The following is a 20,351-nucleotide window of genomic DNA, read 5'->3' on the forward strand; positions in this document are numbered from 1 at the left end:
ACAGAACACACTAAAAATCAAGATGGAGCACCGCACTGTGCAAATGCACCTCGTCTCAAAAGCACAGATGGGCTTTATGTTCAGAGAGGCAGGCTCTTCTCCATGGAGACTGCTGAACACTCGCTCAGTGTGAACCAGTCTAGAATACGTGGCACAGTGGGAGACTTGGGGGGGGGCATCACAGTTGGCACCCTGAGATTACAGGAAACCTGAGAAACACCTAGAAATCTGCAAAGGTAGAGGAACTAGTCAGGTGGCTCGAAGGATGGGGATGTGCTGTCCAATGATGGGAACAAAAGACTCTTGTGCCTTTGGGTTTCAGCTGCCAGGAGAGGGCAATTCACCTGGAGAAGCAAGGGAAGCTCTGCAATGTGCCACTCAGTGTTTTAAGGTTTCCTGATACAAGGACAGTGGAATCTTGTTGTAGTACAAGCTGTAACAAAGGCTTGAGTCCAGTACAGGCCAATCATGTGTCTAACCAATAACTAAACACAATAAATGCCCTGTGACTCAGGTTCTCTCAATAAAGAGGTCCCTTGTATAACAGTTGGAAACAATTCTGTTGCAAATGTAGAGCCAGTGAAACATTACAATCCGATAAGCTCTCTAGACTGCTGGCTCTTCATTTTCAAATCAGCAAAGACCCTGAGAACCCGAGAAAGCTCTGCATCATGTTCCAAGAAAAGTGTTCAGAAATTACAAATTCAGAGGGTTCATGACCCCAGCAAACTAGCTTGTTTTAGTCCAACATTCATTTTTCATTTCAGGAGGCTGAGGTCAAGAGCGGTCACAAGGTCACCACAAAATCAGTAGATAGGCTAGGACTGGTCCCTGGGTCTGCTAATTGCCTCAAACTGCTAGGAGAAAAGTAAGCAAGTAAGCATATTAGGATCACAGCACAATGTTTCTGACACTAAAAGGAACACGGATCAGTCAAGACTTCTGACAATTGACCCTAACCATGATTTTCCAGGGGATAGTCAATTTCATTCCCAGCAAGGAAATGTGAGAATGGAGAATACAGGGATTATGAAAATCTCTTATCTATAAAACCAATCTCATATTGGAGACAAAACAGGTACAGAAAATGCCAGAGAAGGTGCCCTGAGGACACGGGGATCCTTCACCAGCTCTGCATCTGAGCACAGAGGCAGGGACTCACATGCTGTGGCAGAGAGAACTGGCCAGGAGACCAGCTGCACAGAGAGAAAGGCGCTGTCTTTAGTAGGAAAATGATACTGCACTGTTCTTGGCCATGCTTGGGTGGCCCCAGCAGGATGCCTGGCACATAGTAGGGGCTCCAAAAATAGGACTTCCCTTCTTTCTTTTTCCTCATGGAACAGGGAAGAATTTTTAATCCTCCTGGTACACATTATAGTCAGGTAAACAAGGCCAGAGAGCCTTGTGGCAAAAAGCCTGAGTTTAAGAGTTAATGCCCTCTGCAGAGCATTCATAACGGCATCCCCCTCCACACGCACACGCAACTAAAACTTGGAGCTAAGCTGTTATCATGGTAACAGAATGGAAGACACTTTAGTCTCCATTTCTATCTCCCTGACTCATGGACACCTGCCAGGTAGCAGATGGCCTGTGTGGACAATTACCTTCATTTTGCTGCAGTGTATTTAAATTAAACAAAGTGGCCTCTTTGCTGCCGATTTTCAGAGGCCCTCTCAGAGAAACAAAAAACAATGATGGGAGAGAGTTGCTGCAAGTCTGAAATTTAGGCAACCGTGAATGTATAGAGAACTGGGATATGTACAGAATAGCCTTTGTACATTTTTTTTCTTCAAGAAAAAGTTAAAAACCCCACATAACTATTCTGAGCTGGTGCTGGTGAAGACTGTGCTAGGAAGATGCAGATGTCTCATCAAAGCGGAAGTGAAACGAGGGAGAGGTGATGGGGCTATCTGATGCTGCACTGTCTGTCCTGCTGTGAGAGTTGGAAATAATTGCCTCACATGACAAGAGTTAAGACTATCGGGAGTTAGGACTGGCAATGGAAGCGCTCAGAGAATGGAGAATGAGGGTGAAGGAGAGACGCAACCAAATGGCCATGAGCAAAGAAGCAGGGAGTGAATGTGCCTGGACACCTTCCCTGCTTAGCAGAGGCGCCCACCTGCAAGTTTAAGTGCTGTGGAGCCTTTTATTTATTTTTATTTTCTATTTCTTTCAACGGCCCTGGTCAGCATGGAAGTGGAGTCTTTTAAAGATGAACTTGGCTTCTAGACACTGGAGAGAGGGGCTAAAAAGTTCTATAAAGTCTCTCTTACCACCGTTAACACATTTACCTATCATGTGTCTGTTGGAAGGATGAGGCCACCAGAAAGTCTGCCATGGGGTCTCTCTGCAGAGGGGTGACACCTGTTTGTTCCCACATCATGTCAGGAACCTCAGGGCTCACACATAACCTGTCCCTCACTGTGATGGCTGGTGAGGCAAGCTGCGAGAAGACAGGAAGCAGCTATTCTAGGACTGCTGGATGATTTGTGATCACGGTGTTGCCACCGGCAGGTTACGGTTCTCAATCTTCATGATTCTGTCCCTATTCAAGTTACACTAAATTATATAGAAGACAAAGCTTATGCTAAGAATTAAAGAGTGAGGGCAAGGTGTACAATTATCTTTCTTGGTAGAAGGAAGAAGGTGTATTAAATTTCTGGGACAAAGAACAACCTATTAAAACTCAAGATAAACCTATAGATAAAAAGAAAGTTGGAATGTAAACTTTTAGATAGAGAAACTCATAAATTCCAAGCCTAGAATTACCTCCTTTCTGTTTCTCCCAGTTTGCCTAGCCCTATTTGAAAATGGTATCCCGCTAGTCTTTTTTTTTTTCTTTTCAAGACAGAGTCTCACTCTGTCACCCAGGCTGCAGTGCAGTGGCGTGATCTCGGCTCACTGCAACCTCCGCCTCCTGGGTTCAAGCAATTCTTGTGCCTCAGCCTCCCGAATAGCTGGGATTATGGGCGCCCGCCACTACACCCAGCTAATTTTTGTATTTTTAGTAGAGATGGGGTTTCGCCATGTTGGCAAGGGTGGTCTCGAACTCCTGACCTCAAGTGATCCACCTCCCTTGGCCTCCTAAAGTGTTGGGATTACAGGGGTGAGCCACTGCGCCTGACCTGTATACCACTAGTCTTCACTGCAAGATTTCAAAGCCAGTTCTCTTCAAAATGATGAGAGACCTCACCAATCAAGAGAAAAATACCTATACAATGAATGCCAAACACTCAGATTGCATACTAGAAACAAAAACTAGGCTAGGCTAGGTTCTCAGGAGGATGCGGTCCTTATTCAGACAGCTAAATCTATTAGCAGGAAGGCAGCTGGGACCTATCAGTGGGTTTTAAAATTCAATGAGCTTAATGTAAATGTTACTTATAGGTAAGCCAAACTTGTGTGGTGAGGTACGGCACCTTTATTCAACAAGGACACGCTGCACTTTGTTAAGTTCCTGTTATATATAATATAGTGGTTAGAGTCCAGGCTTCGCAATTGGATAAACCTAGTTTTTGTTTTTCTTTTTGAGATGGGGTCTTGCTATGTTGCCCAGGTTGGTCTTAAACTCCTGGCTTCAAGTGATCCTCCCACCTCAGCCTCCCTCATAGCTGGGATTACAGGCGTGTGCTGCTGTGCCCAGCCTCGATGAACCTAGTTTGGATTCCGGCTGCCATTTACTAGCTGTGTGATCTTGAGCAATTACCTAACCTGTCTGCACCTACGGTTCTTCATATGCACAGTGGGAATAACAATATCTACCCTCTCAGGTTGGTGAGGATGAACATGAAACACTCCACACACTTGGTCCACAGAGTGATACCTGTTGTTGTTCTACTTTGAAAGGTACTAGGGGTAGGGGGCTATGCAGCTGAGGCAATGTCTCCACTCTCAGCAGACCTATCCCGAGGGAGTCAGGTACGTATGCAACCAGCACACCAAACAGGATGAAATAGGGGCCACAGTAGAGGAACAGAGGAAAAGCAGCCTGGCCTGATGTTATGGAACAGGGTTAAGTTTGGTAGAAGAGGTGGCAGCTGAGAGTATCTCGAGGGGTACAACTGCAATGGGCAGAAGAGGCTTGGAAAGGGCAAACCAGGCAGGGGACAGTACATGACCGAGGGTACTGGGCTGGAGAGATGAGGCTGGAGTGTGAAGAACAGGGAAGACCTGTAGCAGGAGAGGAGAAGTAAAGGAGAAGTGGTGACGGTGAGCAGCCAGAGCCGTAAATGAGCAGCTTATTTAACAGACAACAGATAAGGGCTGGGCACGGTGCGTCACACCTGTAATCCCAACACTTTGAGGGTCTGAGGTGGGTGGATCACCTGAGGTCAGGAGTTCAAGACCAGCCTGGCCAGCATGGTGAAAGCCCGTCTTTACTAAAAATACAAAAATTAGCCAGGCATGGTGGCACGTGACTGTAATCCCAGCTACTTGGGAGGCTGAGGTAGGAGAACTGCTAGAACCCAGGAGGCAGAGGTTGCATGCAGCGAGTCGAGATCGTGCCATTGCACTCCAGCCTGGGTGACAAGAGTGAAACTCTCCCAAAAACTAAAAAATAATAGGCCACAGATAGGAAAACTATACAACCCGTGGAAAATCCAACTTGCCACCATTATTTTTTTTTTTTTTTTTTTTATTTTTTATTTTTTTTTTTTTTGAGACTGAGTCTGGCTCTGTCGCCCAGGCTGGAGTGCGGTGGCCGGATCTCGGCTCACTGCAAGCTCCGCCTCCCGGGTTCACGCCATTCTCCTGCCTCAGCCTCCCGAGTAGCTGGGACCACAGGCGCCCGCCACTTCGCCCGGCTAGTTTTTTGTATTTTTTAGTAGAGACGGGGTTTCACCGTGTCAGCCAGGATGGTCTCGATCTCCTGACCTCGTGATCCGCCCGTCTCGGCCTCCCAAAGTGCTGGGATTACAGGCTTGAGCCACCGCGCCCGGCCCATTATTTTTTTTTATTTGTGATTTTTTGACACAGAGTTTTGCTCTGTCTGGAGTGCGCTCAGGCTGGAGTGCAGTGGCAAGATCGTGGCTCACCACAGCCTCGACCTCCTGGGCTCAAGTGATCCTCCCAACTCAGCCTCCCGAGTAGGTGACACCATGCCTGGCTAATTACTGTATTTTTGGAGAGATGAAATTTTGCCATGTTGCCCAGGCTGATTTCAAATGCCTGGGCTCAAGTGATCCATCTGCTTCGGCTTCTCAAAGTGCTGGGATTTCAGGCATGAGCTACCATGCTTGGCCCAACTAACCACCATTCAAAATAAAATGTTCTGGCTTGGGTGCAGTGGCTCACACCTGTAATCCCGGCTAAGGCAGGCAGATCACTTGAGGTCAGGAGTTCAAGACCAGCCTGACCAACACAGTGAAACCCCATCTCTACTAAAAATACAAAAATTAGCTGGGTGTGGCAGTGGGCGCCTGTAATCCCAGTTACTCGGGAGGCTGAGGCAAGAGAATCACTTGAACTGGAAAGCGGAGGTTGCAGAGAGCCAAGATTGCGTCATGGCACTCCAGCCTGGGCGACAGAGGAAGATACCATCTCAAATAAATAAATAAATAAATAAATAAATAAAATGTTCTGCTTTTTTTCACCACCAGTTTTGCTTTTTGCTTTTTGTTTTGTTGTTGTTGTCTTTTTTTTTTTTTTTAACAGACCATGAGCCAAGAATGATTTTACATTTTTTAATGGTTACATTTTAAATGGTTATATAGTACCTACATAATATCTGGTTTGGCCTGGAAAGCCTGAAATATTTACTATCTAATCTTTTAAGAAAATGCCTGCTGACTCCTGCTACAGGCCAAGGCAAGAGAAGCCGGTGAAGGTTTCTAAGGAGGGGAGGGATGTGGCCAGTCTAGTCTGTGCTCAGGAATCGAGCTCTGGGCAATGGCAGGGAGGAACTGAGAAACGAGAGACTGGAGACAGGGTTCTATCAATAAAGAGGCTCTTCCAAAACTAGTTGACAGATAATGGAGGCTGGAATGAGGTACAGGAATAGAAAGAGGGAGGGCAACTTTTGGGAGAAAAAATGGACTAGAAGTTGGCAACTGAGAGGGAAGAGCAGGAGGCTGGCGATGGCTGGCAGGGATACGGCGGTGCTGATAACAGCATCAACAGAAGCAGGAAATATGTGCAGAAGAGGGATCTGTAGAGTCCCACCCTTCCCATAGCCAAACTTCAGAATAACGGGTTCTGAGAATGCCAGGGAGGCTCATACTGGTATCACAAAGAAAGGTTCTCTGGACTCAGAGCAGGGCTTCCAATTAACAAGGGGCCAATTTTACTTGATAGGGGCCTGAGAGTAGAGGCTACTACTGGCGCTTAGTGGGTAAAGTTAAGGATGCTGCTAAACATCCTTAACAGCCTGACCAACATGGAGAAACCCTGTCTCTACTAAAAATACAAAAAAAAAAAATTAGCCAGGTGTGGTGGAGCATGTCTGTAATTCCAGCTGCTTGGGAGGCTGAGGCAGGAGAATTGGTTGAACCTGGGAGGCGGAGGTTGTGGTGAGCCGAGATGATGCCATTGCACTCCAGGCTGGGCAACAGGAGTGAAACTTTGTCTCAAAAAAAAAAAAAAAAAGAGTTCAAGACTTCAAGACTAGCTTGGCCAACATTGGCCAACATAATGAAATCCCATCTCTACCAAAAAAAAACACATATGTTTTTCTACAACACCTATGACAACTACTTGCAAAAACAGAGTTATCTGGCCCCAAATGTCACTAGTGCTGAGAATGAGAAGGATGGCTGAGGGCGACTTAGTCATGAGGTCCTACAGAGAATGGTCTGCCCAGGGCTATTTTCCTGGGTGGTGAGCTGCTGTGGAAAGAAGGGCAGGCAGCCAGCAGCCTCAGGTTAGTTAGACCTTTAAGGGACCCAAGAATAGACTGTCGTATCTTCTGCACATTGGGATATCCTGGGGTGGCTACAGATCTGAGAGTCTCCTAGAATCTCTCGTGATTTTCTGAGGTCTGAGCAGGTTAAAAATTGGAGTTGAAATTTGCACTGTGAAAGCAATTAACAGAGAATTGTATATACACTTAAATTAATAATACATAATAATAAAATAACTGAAGGGTCTATGGTTAGCCATCTGTGCAGAGCAGTGGTGTGCTGGCATGGATCCTTACTATAATAAAAGTACCACTTCAGCAAATGACATGACATTTCTCAAAAGAAGATATACAAATGGCCAACAAACATATGAAAAAATGCTCAACATCACTAACCTGAGGGAAATGCAAATCAAAACCCCAATGAGATTACTACCTTACTCCTGCAAGAATGGTCATTATCGAAATGTCCAAAAACAGTGTATGTTGGCATGGATGTGGTGAAAAGGGGATGCTCATACACTGCTGGTGGGAATGTAAATTAGCACAACTACCATGGAAAACAGGATGGAGATTTTTTGAGGAACTAAAAGTAGACCTACCATTTGATCCAGCAATCCCACTACTGGGTATCTACCCAAAGGAAAAGAAGTCATTATATGAAAAAGACACATGCACACATATGTTTATTGCAGCCCAATTTACAATTGCAAAGATACAGAACCAACCTAAGGGCCCATCGACCAATGAGTGGATAAAGAAAACGTGATATATAAACACCATGGAATACTACTCAGCCATAAAAAGTAATGGAATATCTTTTGCAGCAACCTGAATGGACCTGGAGGCTACAGTTCTAAGTGCGGTAGCTCAGGAATGGAAAACCAGATGCTGTATGCTCTCACTTATAAGTGGGAGCTAAGCTATAAGTATGCAAAAACACAGAGTGATATAATGGACTATGGAGACTCAGAAGGGAGAGGTTGGGAGCGCGGTGAAGGATAAAAAACTACGTATTGGGTGCAATGTACACTAGTTGGGTGACGGGTGCACCAAAATCTCAGAATTCGCCACTAAATAACTCATCCATGTAACCAAAAACCACTTGTACCCCAAAAGCTATTGAAATTAAAAAAAAAATTAACAAAGTACCACTTGGCCGGGCACAGTAGCAATACTTTGGGAGGCTGAGGCAGGTGGATCACTTGAAGTCAAGAGTTTGAGACCGGCCGGGCGCAGTGGCTCACACCTGCAATCCCAGCACTTTGGGAGGCAGAGGCGGGCAGATTACCTGAGGTCAGAAGTTCAAGACCAGTTTGACCAACATGGAGAAACCCTGTCTCTACTAAAAATACAAAAAAATTATCCGGGTGTGGTGGTGCATGCCTATAATTCCAGCTACTTGGGAGGCTGAGGCAGGAGAATCACTTGAACCTGGGAGGTGGAGGCTGCAGTGAGTGGAGATCATGCCATTGCACTCCAGCCTGGGCAACAAGAGCGAGACTCTGCCTCAAACAAACAAACAAACAAACAAAAAAAAACAGTACCACTTCAGCTACAGTTAACTGCATTGCCTGTAATTTTATAAAACAGCTTTCTACTTTTCTTTTTTTAAACATCAGGGCATCTATATTGCAGCTCCAAATGCATACTGCCAAACCATGATTAAGAGTAAATGGAGAAAAGTGTAAAGAGTCTACAGTACTTGTTATAACATGCATCTTTTAGCTGAAACTAAGCAGACGTTCTTTTCCATAAAGGACGCTTCAAACCTTAGCATTACCATTACTATGGAACATCAGAACCAACCTGAGGGTCAGCTATAAAACCTGTTACCCTAGAGACTGGTACAGCTTCATGATTTGACGAAATGCCTCCAGATGCTCTCAGAGTGAAGGGTTATGGAGACAATCCCATGCTGAGAGAAGAGGCTGGGGTGAGGCACAGCAGAGAGGAAGAATGCCAGAGAAACCTGTCCTGCTGGAGACATGGCCAAGAATCACGCAGGTGAGCCACAGGAGAAGGGCATCAGGGATGCAGCTGATGTTTTCTTAGGATACTTTCTTGTATCTGGAAAAGTGGCAGGTGGGAGGCTGGTATGAATAAACCCTGGGGAAGAAGTTATTGAAAGAAAACCCAGACAATGAAGTAAGGGCCACAGGATTTCAAAGTCAGGAAAGGAGAATTCAGTGAAATAAACCCAACTGGATTTCATTCATTCATTCATTCATTCATTCATTCATTCATTCATTCATTCCTCTATAGGCCAGGACCCAAAAAGATCTCTGGAGACTCTTTTAGGTTTATAGCCTTTCTCCAGAATACCAATTGGTACAATGATGAAAGGATCCAAGAATTGTGGAGCTGAAAGTTTACTGACGAGGAAAATGAGGTTTGTAAAGGTTACGTGCTTGTTTAGATGAAAAAGAAATGGGATTTAGCCAACAAGACTCGATTAGTGGGAAGGGCAGTCCATTCACGTGTAATTCACAGATTTAAGATTTACATCTCCGTTCAGTGGGGTGACATTATTTGACAGGAGGTGGTGTTGAGGGGTTCAGACAGGACAAAGCCCACTTTTGAGAGCTGGGTGCATTTTACTACTCTACTGAACATTTTCTTTCCCAAGTTGCTGGTAACTTCCTTATTGTCAGATTCACGGGCTTTCTTGTCTTACTGTCTTACTAAATTCCTCCTTCTTGCAATTATCTGGGCTTCCAAGAGACCTGACGGTCCTTCTCCTGCCTCCTCTTTCTTCTTTTTGTCTACTATGCGTTTTCCCTAAGGCTCATGTTTATGGTTTCAATCCTCATTTTGTGTTGAAGGGTTCCAGGTCTACATTGCTAGCCCTGTTTTCCCATTGAAATTTCAGTCGCACATGTCCAATACCTAGCAGATCTTTCTGCTTGACTGCCTGGCTATAGGACATAATAGTATGTTCAAAATCAGATCGAAATCCCCTCCTAACCCAGATCATGTCTCTATTTTCACTTGTTCAGTAAATGACACCCATCATTTCCCCAGATTCTTCTTAGGCTCCAAGCCTACAAGTCATTTTTCTTCATCCTTTTCTGTTAATGCTTTGTTGAGATTCAGTCTGTAGTATTCTGGGGGAGGCAGTGTGTCCTAGGAATTCAATATTCTTCCAGTGGAAGAATTCCTCCAGTTGGCTGAGGAGATAATTTTCTTGGAGGCCCTGAAGGATGGTTTTCATATGCTGTGTGCATTCTGGTCAGGAGAGGAAAAGACAGAAATATAGTACAGGAGGGAAATTTAAGAAGTAGGTAAGGAAATCTCTCAGCCTGACATTGATGAGAGTGATTAAAAATATTGGGGGGCTTTGGCATACACCCCAAAGCTACTTTTCCCTTGTATCCTCAGACTCTTGTTTGGTACTCAGGGAGTTTTGGGGGAGTGAAATACAAACACCCATCTCCCATCCCCACCATGCAAGACAGGACCATCCGGGAATGAGCCTTCTGGCTACACAAGACTAAGTTCCTGAACATAAAAGGAACCAAAACCATTTTTGTTCATCTATGATGCTTTCCTAGAAAGATCTTGATGAAAAGAGGGGAAATGAGAACAAAAATAACTCCAGGAAGTCTGAATTATATCAGGTATTCAAAATTGATCAGGTCCCGAGAGACACAGGTATGGGGCTTCAGACACGCCACTTGCCATGTCGGAGGGGAAATGGTTTAAAGGCATTTTGTTCCTGACTAGCTGCTTCACTCATTAGCTTCATGTTCCTGGAATCTGTGATAAAAAGAACAAAGTATACATAATCAATAGCTTATGTTATTATTTTTAAAAAACTTATCTGGTCTGTGACACAACCTCAGGAGATTCTGAGAACACGTGCCCTGCTTATGTTACTTTAATGTAAGTTCTTGGTAAACAACTTAGGAACTGCCTTTTCATTTTTTTTTTTTTAAACTCACTATAACTGCTGCTAATCAGAATGTATATTTGAATCTTTGCTCCTGGGGGGGGCCATCCTCAAGCTTTGGGCTCAAATAAACTTATACTTAACCATAAAGAAAAACCATGGCTGGGTGCAGTGGCTCATGACTGTAATCCCAGCACTTTGGGAGGCTGAGGCAGGCAGATCACCTGAGGTCAGGAGTTTGAGACCAGCCTGGCCAACATGGCGAAACCCCATCTCTACTAAAAATACAAAGATTAGCCGGGCGTGGTGGCGTGCACCTGTAGTCCCAGCTACTAGGTAGGCTGACGCAGAAGAATCACTTGAACCCAGGAGGCGGAGGTTGCAGTGAGTTGAGATCATGCCATTGTACTCCAGACTAGGCAACAAGAGCGAAACTCTGTCTCAAAAAAAAAAAAAAAGAAAAGAAAAAAAGAAAAGCCAAACCTATTTTTAATATTGTAGTGATATTTCCTCTTTTTGGAAAAAAAATAACAACAAACTGCCAGGTCCCTACGGTGAGTACAGGTGCCAAGGCCGATGGATGAATACACCCTGCCGACTCTCGCGAGGCCATGTGTGGGAGGGAGTTAACACTGGCAGACAGTCTATGCACCTATCCTGGGACTGCGACCAGGCTACAGGTTTGTGGGAGAGTCCTATGTATAGCACAGCAATCCTCACTTACCAACAGACGTCTGTATAGTTTGCCAATTTAGGAGGGCCACAGTGGTGCCTGAGGCCCAGGAAACCACTGACCCGGCTTGTGTTTCTGCATTTAGAGTATCATGTCAACCATGAAATAACTTTCAGACTATTTGATGGTGGTATTTGAGTACGATTTCTCTTTTTAGTTTCTGCATTTAGAGTATCATGTCAACCATGAAATAACTTTCAGACTATTTGATGGTGGTATTTGAGTACGATTTCTCTTTTTAACCTCCAAAAGGCCAGGATCACTGCCTTGAACATATATAGTAAAACACTGCTAAATAAATAAATGAATGGCAATCCTTTGCCTTTCAGGAAGTAGACTCAGGCTTCTATTTCAGAGGATTAAGAGCCAGGGAGCCCAGAAGACTGCAGAAGCATGTGAATCTGAATCGCTTCCCAGTGAGACTGTATCCAAAGGCTAAGACGGGAACGTGACCCATGAGGCATGCTGACATCAAGGGGTTCACCAACAATTTCTTTAATGGACAAAGAGGAGGTTTCTTTTTCTTGTCGCATAGGCTTGTTTTTTTGAAAGTACTTTCTCTTAAACTTACAAAGTTAATATTCATGAGGTTCATGTGAGCCCTTGTGGGTCGACCATTGCTAACTAAACATTGAGTGCCCTTCCTTTGAGGCATATTTGGTAGGCTGTGATCAGAAATGGGGGCTTCCTGGAGCCAGGCCAAACCTGCTCTCTTTGGTACAGCTGTAGCTGGATATTTGTCTAGGTCTTGGAAATCAGACAGGACATGATGGCAAGATCCCACGTGATAGCCAAACTCACTGAAGAAAAAGGAAAGGTCCCAAGAGTGGCAATGTTCTCTTAGCCAATTCCCCAATATTCCACTAATTACATTATTTTCAGAGTGCCAGGTATATTACCCTTTGGACCGCTGCCCCACTACCTAAGCTGGGCCAAGGCCACCCTAAAGGAGCTTCCTATCCTTACATAACTTTCACTGTCTAAAGTTACAGTCTTTAAGTCTGATGATCATTATATAAAATGTTCTATAAAATGTATATAAAGTTACAGTCTTTAGGCCAGATGATCATTATTAGATAATTAACTTCTAATAGGAGAGATCAGACAAATGTTGCAGGAAACACATCCTTCATGAATAAACAGAACCCATTTCCTTGGATAGCTCAGTGAATGTGGTGTTAGAGATCCAGCAGTGAAATTTTATGGTGCACTGAGTCGCTAGGAAAAATGGAACCCTAAAATGTTCCTAGAGTGAACTTGTACATCTGAACTCTTTCCAGACTAGGACTGGGATATTGTTTGATCGAGACCGGAGTGGCCCATAGCTCAAGTGCACCAATGGTCATAAACACCATTGCCAGTAGGGACCTAATCAGTCTGTGGTGACCCTAGTGTCCCCTCTGTAACATGCTGATGAATCCTACAACCATATTTCTGACTGTAAGCACTGGACTTTTACTGAGAAATGTTCAAAATATTTTCAAATGATGCAAATAACTATAGATATCCTGCATTTTATAGATTATTATCTTTAAAAGATAAGGTGATTTTTATGCTACGTATCAGTGTATTTTCTTTACACAGAAATAATAATATTAATAATAATACTAATCAGCTTGGTTTTTTTTTCAGTAATATAAAATTTTTTCAGATTCCTTTTTTAAAAAGTTATTTTTATTATTTGCTTTCTTGGGAAATCGGATTCCTTTTTTTTTTTTTTTTGACACAGAGTCTCGCTCTGTCGCCCAGGCTGGAGTGCAGTGGCGCAATCTCAGCTCACTGCAACCTCCGCCTCCCAGGTTCACGCCATTCTCCTGCCTCAGCCTCCTGAGTAGTTGGGACTACAGGCGTACCACCACGTCCAGCTAATTTTTTCTATTTTTAGTAGAAACAGGGTTTCACCACATTAGCCACATGGTCTCGATCTCTTGACCTCATGATCCACCTGCCTCGGCCTCCCAAAGTGTTGGATTACAGGTGTCAGCCACCACGCCCGGCTCAGATTCCTTTTTATAAAGGATATTTCTGAGCTATAATTTAGTCTCCTGAATGGATCTATCTGGGAGTGCCTTGAGCAAAATAACTGCTATAGGTACGTGAACTAGTTATGTCCCTTATAATTAATACAATTATTAATTCATACAGACTATAAGTCAAAATCTTATAAATTTGGTTAATACTGGTTATCATTCAGCAAATATTTATAGTGAAGACTAGCTTTAAATTGACCTGAGAACTAATATCACAGCAGTGGTAATTCCTGTTTCTTGGATTAAAAATTTTTTAAATGAAATGTCTACTGGAAGCTCTACTGCTACCACTAAGATCAATATCCACAATGCTTGCCCTCTTCTGAAAGAGTTTTCAGGTGAGGTGTAGGGTGTTTCCAGTCTGCTCACTTGAAGCAGGTGCACACAGAGAGAGATCAGGAGATGCTGTGCTAGTCTGGCAGACTGTTGGAAGTAGATTTGCAGCAAGTTGCTGCAGCTGCAAAGTGCATCTCTGGGGTATGGAGGGCTGAAGAGAAGTAGGGGACACTAGTGATCAGCAACAACAGGTGAAGTGACACCCTGGATCACTAGGAAGGGAATACTTCATAACAAGGGGATGAGACTATCAGGAGCTGGAAGGATAACTAGTCTCCTTTCTCTTCCTCCAACAGTCTCACTCATTCGTCTACTTGGGGGAGGTATTTCCAACATCTGCTTCTCTGGGACTTCTGGACAAACTGGAGGATTAGACTTCCCAGCCCCCTTGAGGTGAAGTGTGGTCATGTGACTTGCTCTGGCCAATGAAATGGAGAGGAAGTGATGTGTGTCACTTCCTGGAAGCAGCATGTAATGGCTGGGCTTGATTTCCATCCTGTTCTGCTTTGCCCATGTAAATGTACCTACTGATGCAGAAGCACCAGAGATGGAAGCAATAAACTCTGTGTGAGTGAAGAAAAAAGAACCAAAACTAGCAAAAACCTAAACAAGTGCACTTTGGTTCCATGAAAGCCATCAGATTTCTGGGTTGTCGGCCACTCCTGATGCCATGCACCATCTTCTTTCTCCCTTTCTGACAGTCTGCCTCCTCCGTACCCTCTTCTCGCCTCCTCCCCTCACTACCTATCTCTTCTTTCCTTTCTCTTTACTCTATGGTCCCATTGCTCTCCTAGCTAGAAATTATAAGTATAATGTTTTATATTCCTAACCTAAAACATGTATACATTTGTGTTTTTTTAAAAAAACGGGTAGACTGGGCGTGGTGGCTCATGCCTGTAATCCCAGCACTTTGGGAGGCCGAGGCAGGTAGATCATGAGGTCAGAAGTTCGAGACCAGCCTGGCCAATACGGTGAAACCCCGTCTCTACTAAAAATACAAACATTAGCTGGGTGTGGTGGTGCGCGCCTACAGTCCCAGCTACTCAGGAGGCTGAGGCGGGAGAATCACTTGAACCGGGGAGGCAGATGGTACAGTGAGCCGAGATCATGCCACTGCACTCTGGCCTGGGCGACGGAGCGAGGCGCCGTCTCAAAAAAAAGGCAAATTTTAAAAATTAAACGTTTTATATTTCTCTCCCGAAGGACAAAAAGCTCCAAGGTAAACAAAAACTCAGCTTCAGCTTAAAAAATGTATGCTTTGAAACCTTACTATGTTATATAAACATATGGTGCTAATATTGTAGATAAGTCTGCAATTGACTTTCTTGTGTGGGTCAGTGGCTATCGGGAAAAACAAAAACAAACATAAACCTCCCCCAAACACCATGCAGCAGCCACACAGCTCAGAAAAACCTGAGCTCCCTCTGGAGTAGGTTCTGAACAGGAAATCACTGCAAGTGGAGTCAGTGCCTCAGTCGTTGTCAGTAATTTTGTTAAGAAGGCTGGCACAGCCCCAGCATCCAGAAGCCTAGTCAAGACTGCACGACATCTATAGTTAGCAAAATAAGTCCTCATTTTCATGCACATTCATTCATGACACGAGGTCACCCCAGCACCCCGAAAGTTGTTTCAAGGAATTAAAATCACTCCAGACACAAAACAACAGAGAATGAAAGGCAGGAAAATGCAATGGTAGCCTGGCTAATCATGCACACTTCAATGCTCACAACAGATGGGTACTTACAAGCTCTGGTTTTAAGTAAGAACATGCTCTACCGGGTAAACATGCTTTGAACTTTTAGACCATTTTACAACACCATGGGGAGACCCACTGGGAGTTTTACACGTAAAACCCTCTTCAGAGATGATGTGCTGGGAGAAGAGGAGAAACATTTACATGAGTAAAGAAAGAACGTGCAACAAGAGCGAGAGTCCAGCGGGAAATTCTGAAGTTCACTTACTGCCTGCTTTTGCTCTTCCTCCTGGAGTGTTGAAGATGAAAAAAAAGGCAGAGGAAAAAAGGAGAGAAATTAATGCCCATCACCACAAACATTGGGAAGAAATGATAGAAAAATCAGACAAACCAGGCCAGGCCCATGGGTGCTGAGATCAAAGGCCCCATCCCCCACAGGAGCATCAGAGGACGAAGCAAGCAGCAGACCTCGGCCCGGCGAGTAATTCATTGCTAACTCCTAGAGCTAGAAGGAAAGAACCTTAGAAACCACCTTGCCAACATTCTTACTGTAGATGAAACAGGCCTAGAGGGCCTGACCTGCCTACAGTTCACATAGCTGTTTAGGGGAATCTGAAAGAGGAAGTGCAACCATGACTTGAAATTCTAATAGTAATTCTATTTCATCATTCATGATATTCACGTGTTTAGGTACATTTATCCAGGCAAGTGGTTTTCGATGCATGGAACACAGACCAGCGGCATCGGCATCACCTGGGAACTTGTCAGAGATGTAAACTTCGTGCCTTACCCTATCCCCACCAAACCGAAGCTCTAGGGGTGGGGCATGGCAATGCATTCAACCTTGTCTGATTCTGGTGCATACAAGTCTGAGACCCACTGCTCTCATCACTTCCCAACTAGCAGTCTGCCCACGACAGGTTCTTTTCTTATTTGGTCCCCTCTCCACACTAAACATGTTGGAACTGTACCCCCATCTACCTGCTTTCAGGCACACTTTTTTTTTTTTTCAGTGAGTCCCATACATACCCACTTCCCCCAATAAACCAGAAACTGTTTGGAGACCCTGAAGGTCATTCAAAAAAGAATTCTTGACCTCAGTTTTTCATTAATTCAGTACAGGTTTATTTAGTACTTCTTGTGCAGAAAGCACTGGAAACATAAAGAAATGGTCTCTGTCATCTAAATCAATCTCTCTCTCTCTCTCTCTCTCTCTCTCGGAGACAGAGTTTCACTCTTGTTGCCCAGGATGGAGTGCAATGGTGCGATATGGGTTCACTGCAACCTCCACCTCTGGGTTCAAACAATTCTCCTGACTTAGCCTCCTGAGTAGCTGGGATTACAGGCATGTGCCACCAAGCCCAGCTAATTTTTTATTTTTAGTAGAGATGGGGTTCACCAGGTTGGTCAGGCTGGTCTTGAACTCCTGACCTCAAGTGATCCCCCTACCTTGACCTCCCAAAGTGTTGGGATTACAGGCGTGAGCCACCGCACCTGGCCGGTCTCTGTCTTTTAGAACCGTATGGTGATGGAACATAGAGCAGGCACTTGCTGGCTATCAGCTGACTGCCCAAATGAACGCACTATCAGACACTGTAGGAAAAAGGATAAAGAGAATACTTTCAAGTTTCTCTTTCTTCAGTTCTTTGCTACTCATCTACTCTGTCTTTTAATGGGTCTCTTCCACCTCCTCTTTCTGTGCCTCACCCCATGGTGATCAGGGAGCCTCAGCTCTTTGGCCTAGTAAATCTAACAGCTGTGCAATGGCTCTATTTAAATTGGACCAATTCATGCAGCCAGTCTTTACTGAACATGTATGTGCCTAGGAAGTCTCAGGAATGGGTAAGTTGCTCCTGCTCCCACACAGTCTACAGACCTGGGTGCAATGGTGAGAAAGACCTCAGTAAAGCAGAGGAATTACGAAAGGGAGAGGGTGAGTGAACACTTGGAAAACATAATTTTTATTACTGCAAAGGAGAGACAGGGACTAGAAATAAATGGGCACTGAGAAATCTCTTAAGGAGACTCCCAACTCAGCACAGGAAGGTGCTCTTCACAATCAAAGCCAGATGCTGGATGCCTGACCAAAGCCAAACTCACAGGAGCCCAGGCTCAGAGTGCTGAGCACCGGCTCTGGCAGTGTGAAGGAGGTAGAGCGCTTCTGTTTTTGCACCTGTTTCGCAGTTAGGAAGCAAGCTCTCTTTCGGGCAGGACACTTTTCTTATATTCATGAGGCAAGGCAAACAGTCATAGGACAGTTATTAGACAATTATAAAATGTGTTTTCATTGCTGGCACTGTGTTGAAGTGGAAAGTGCGACGGTTGGGGAAGGATGGGGCAATCCTAACAGGCTGAAATTGTATCCGAGGTCAGAAGACTAGTATGTAATTTCTTAGAACTGTTTCTAAGACATCTCTCTACTTTCACAGTTTTCTCCAGGTTTGGTATTAAAGAGAACACTGCAGTGGCTAAACAGAATAGGGAAATTTCAGAAAGCAATGTTTCATACTTGGACATCTGGTGATTGCAATTTAAGTTTGTCAGAAGAGAAATCATAATTTGCAGTAGACATATATCAGGTTAGGCTGGGGACACTGGGCAGGGCAGTGCTTCCAGGACTTATAGGCCTTCCATGTGGCCTGGTATTGGGGAGAGAGTGGACTTTGGCAAAGTGTTATTTAGGATAGTGTTGTATAATTTAAACTCACAAAATTTATTCAGATAAAGCCTTTAAGGCTCTGTCAACACAGTAAGCAGGTCAGATCCCAGGTCTGAGAACCTCTGTGTTATCAAGTAGTCAGCTGGGATCACTAAATATTGACTGATGACAAGAGATAGAGCCAACATTGATTTAAAAGGGGGTAATAATACCTCAATTATAAAGTGTAAACTTAGAACTGCTTATGTCACCTAATAACATGTGAGTCTCTTCCACATGAACGAGGTCTGGCAAGGTGGCCAAAGCAATGGCATAGCCACTATAGTCATTTATATAAAAACTTACACTCAGCCGGGCGCGGTGTCTCACACCTGTAATCCCAGCACTGTGGGAGGCCGAGGTGGGCGGATCATGAGGTCAGGAGATCGAGACCACCCTGGCTAACACGGTGAAACTCCATCTCTACTAAAAATACAAAAAAAATTAGCCGGGCATGGTGGCGGGTGCCTGTGGTACCAGCTACTCGGGAGGCCGAGGCAGGAGAATGGCGTGAACCCAGGAGGCGGAGCTTGCAGTGAGCCGAGATCATGCCACTGCACTCCAGCCTGGGTGACAAAGCAAGACTCTATCTCAAAAAAAAAAAAAATTTACACTCAAACTAGATAAACGTTTGCAAATGAGGTTGAAATTCAAAACTGCAGAATTCATCTGGTAAATGAGTTTCTTTTTTCTTCTCTTTTTTTTTTGAGATGGAGTCTCACTGTGTCACCCAGGTTGGAGTACAATGGTGTTATCTTGGCTCACCATGACCTCCGCCTCCTGGGTTCAAGTGATTCCCCTGCCTCAGCCTCCCGAGTACCTGGGATTATAGGCGTGCACCACCACATCTGGCTAATTTTTGTATTTTTAGTAGAGGTGGGGTTTCATCATGTTGGCCAGGCTGGTCTTGACCTCAGGTGATCCACCTGCCTTGGCCTCCCAAAGTGTTGGGATTACAGGCATGAGCCACTGCACCTGGCCTGGTAAATGAGTTTCAAAAGCAGTATTAGACAAATGGAAAATGAAGTAGAACATGGATTAGAAACACCAACATATAAACACTTCTAGATTAAACAGGAAGTTTTTTTTTGAGGCTAGTAATTAATTAATACTCATTAATCAGGTAAAAAGGTATAAAGGAAAGATATGTAGAGAAATATGAATGCCTAAGTGTCAGTCTACATCACGTCATTAAAAAGAATAAAGGGTGGCTCATGCCTGTAATCCCAGCACTTTGGGAGGCCAAGCCTGTCTACTAAAAATGCAAAAATTAGCCAGTTGTGGTGGTGGGTGCCTGCAATCCCAACTACTCAGGAAGCTGAAGCAGGACGCAGGAGACTCACTTGAGTCTGGGAGGCGGAGGTTGCTGTGAGCAAAGATTGTGCCACTGCACCCCAGCCTGGGCAACATAGTGAGACTCCATCTCAGACAAAAACCAAAAACAAAGAAGGAGGGACCTTGGTACTCCTTGGTGACAGGGATTGGGTCTAGTCACCACGATATGCCAAATACCTAATATGACACTTAGGAACTCAACAGATTTTTATTAAATAAACAAAAAAATTAATTTTAACCCTGCCTTATTCCAAAAAAGGATTAAGATTTTTGTTGAATGAATTAACAATGATGTCACTTCTTATGTATGCTTCTTTAAATTATCATTTCAGACAGAAGATAAAGTACCTAATAGTTTCCTGAAGCAGTAGAATGAAAGAACTCCCTGTGGCATGAAAATTTATTGTGTGATGTATTTTAATTTATGAGTATCCCAGACCATGTGCCTTGATTGTCCATTTGACTAACTGCTTACAGCTATTTTATGAGAGAATTAAATGCTAGCATACTGAACATCAATAAAAGCAGGCAACCCTTTTAAATTAAAATCAGGATTTTCTCTCTCTTTCTCTCTCTCTCTCTCTCTCTTTCTTCTTCTTTTTTTTTTTTGAGACAGAGTCTTGCTTTGTCGCCCAGGCTGGGGTGCAGTGGTGCGATCTCGACTCACTGCAACCTCTACCTCCTGTGTTCCTCACATCCCACAGGTGTACTAACTCCATGGCAGCCAGGCTTTTAAAGTCCCATGAGGCTGCAGATGTCACACAGGCCATGTATGTTTAAGTACATCCCTGCTGTT

General features: G+C 44.2%; 1 protein-coding gene across 24 annotated transcripts in view; it reads right to left on the reverse strand.

Annotated features, from left to right (window-relative positions):
• DTNB (dystrobrevin beta) overlaps window positions 1-20,351 on the reverse strand; it is a 300,791-nt gene that overhangs the window by 23,838 nt on the left and 256,602 nt on the right. For 14 of the 24 annotated variants that reach the window (XR_003115265.1, XM_025354009.1, XM_025354008.1 and 11 more), the window contains one exon: window positions 15,791-15,811. The exons of the other annotated variants lie outside the window; for them this stretch is intronic. Coding sequence is in view for 13 of the 14 variants with exons in the window: in XM_025354009.1 (XP_025209794.1) it covers window positions 15,791-15,811 (21 nt within the window). In the remaining variant the exon portion in view is untranslated. The remainder of the gene's footprint in view (window positions 1-15,790; window positions 15,812-20,351) is intronic. 24 annotated transcript variants of the gene reach the window in all.

Source organism: Theropithecus gelada, chromosome 13 (assembly GCF_003255815.1).
Source record: "Theropithecus gelada isolate Dixy chromosome 13, Tgel_1.0, whole genome shotgun sequence".
Classification (NCBI taxonomy): domain Eukaryota; kingdom Metazoa; phylum Chordata; class Mammalia; order Primates; family Cercopithecidae; genus Theropithecus; species Theropithecus gelada.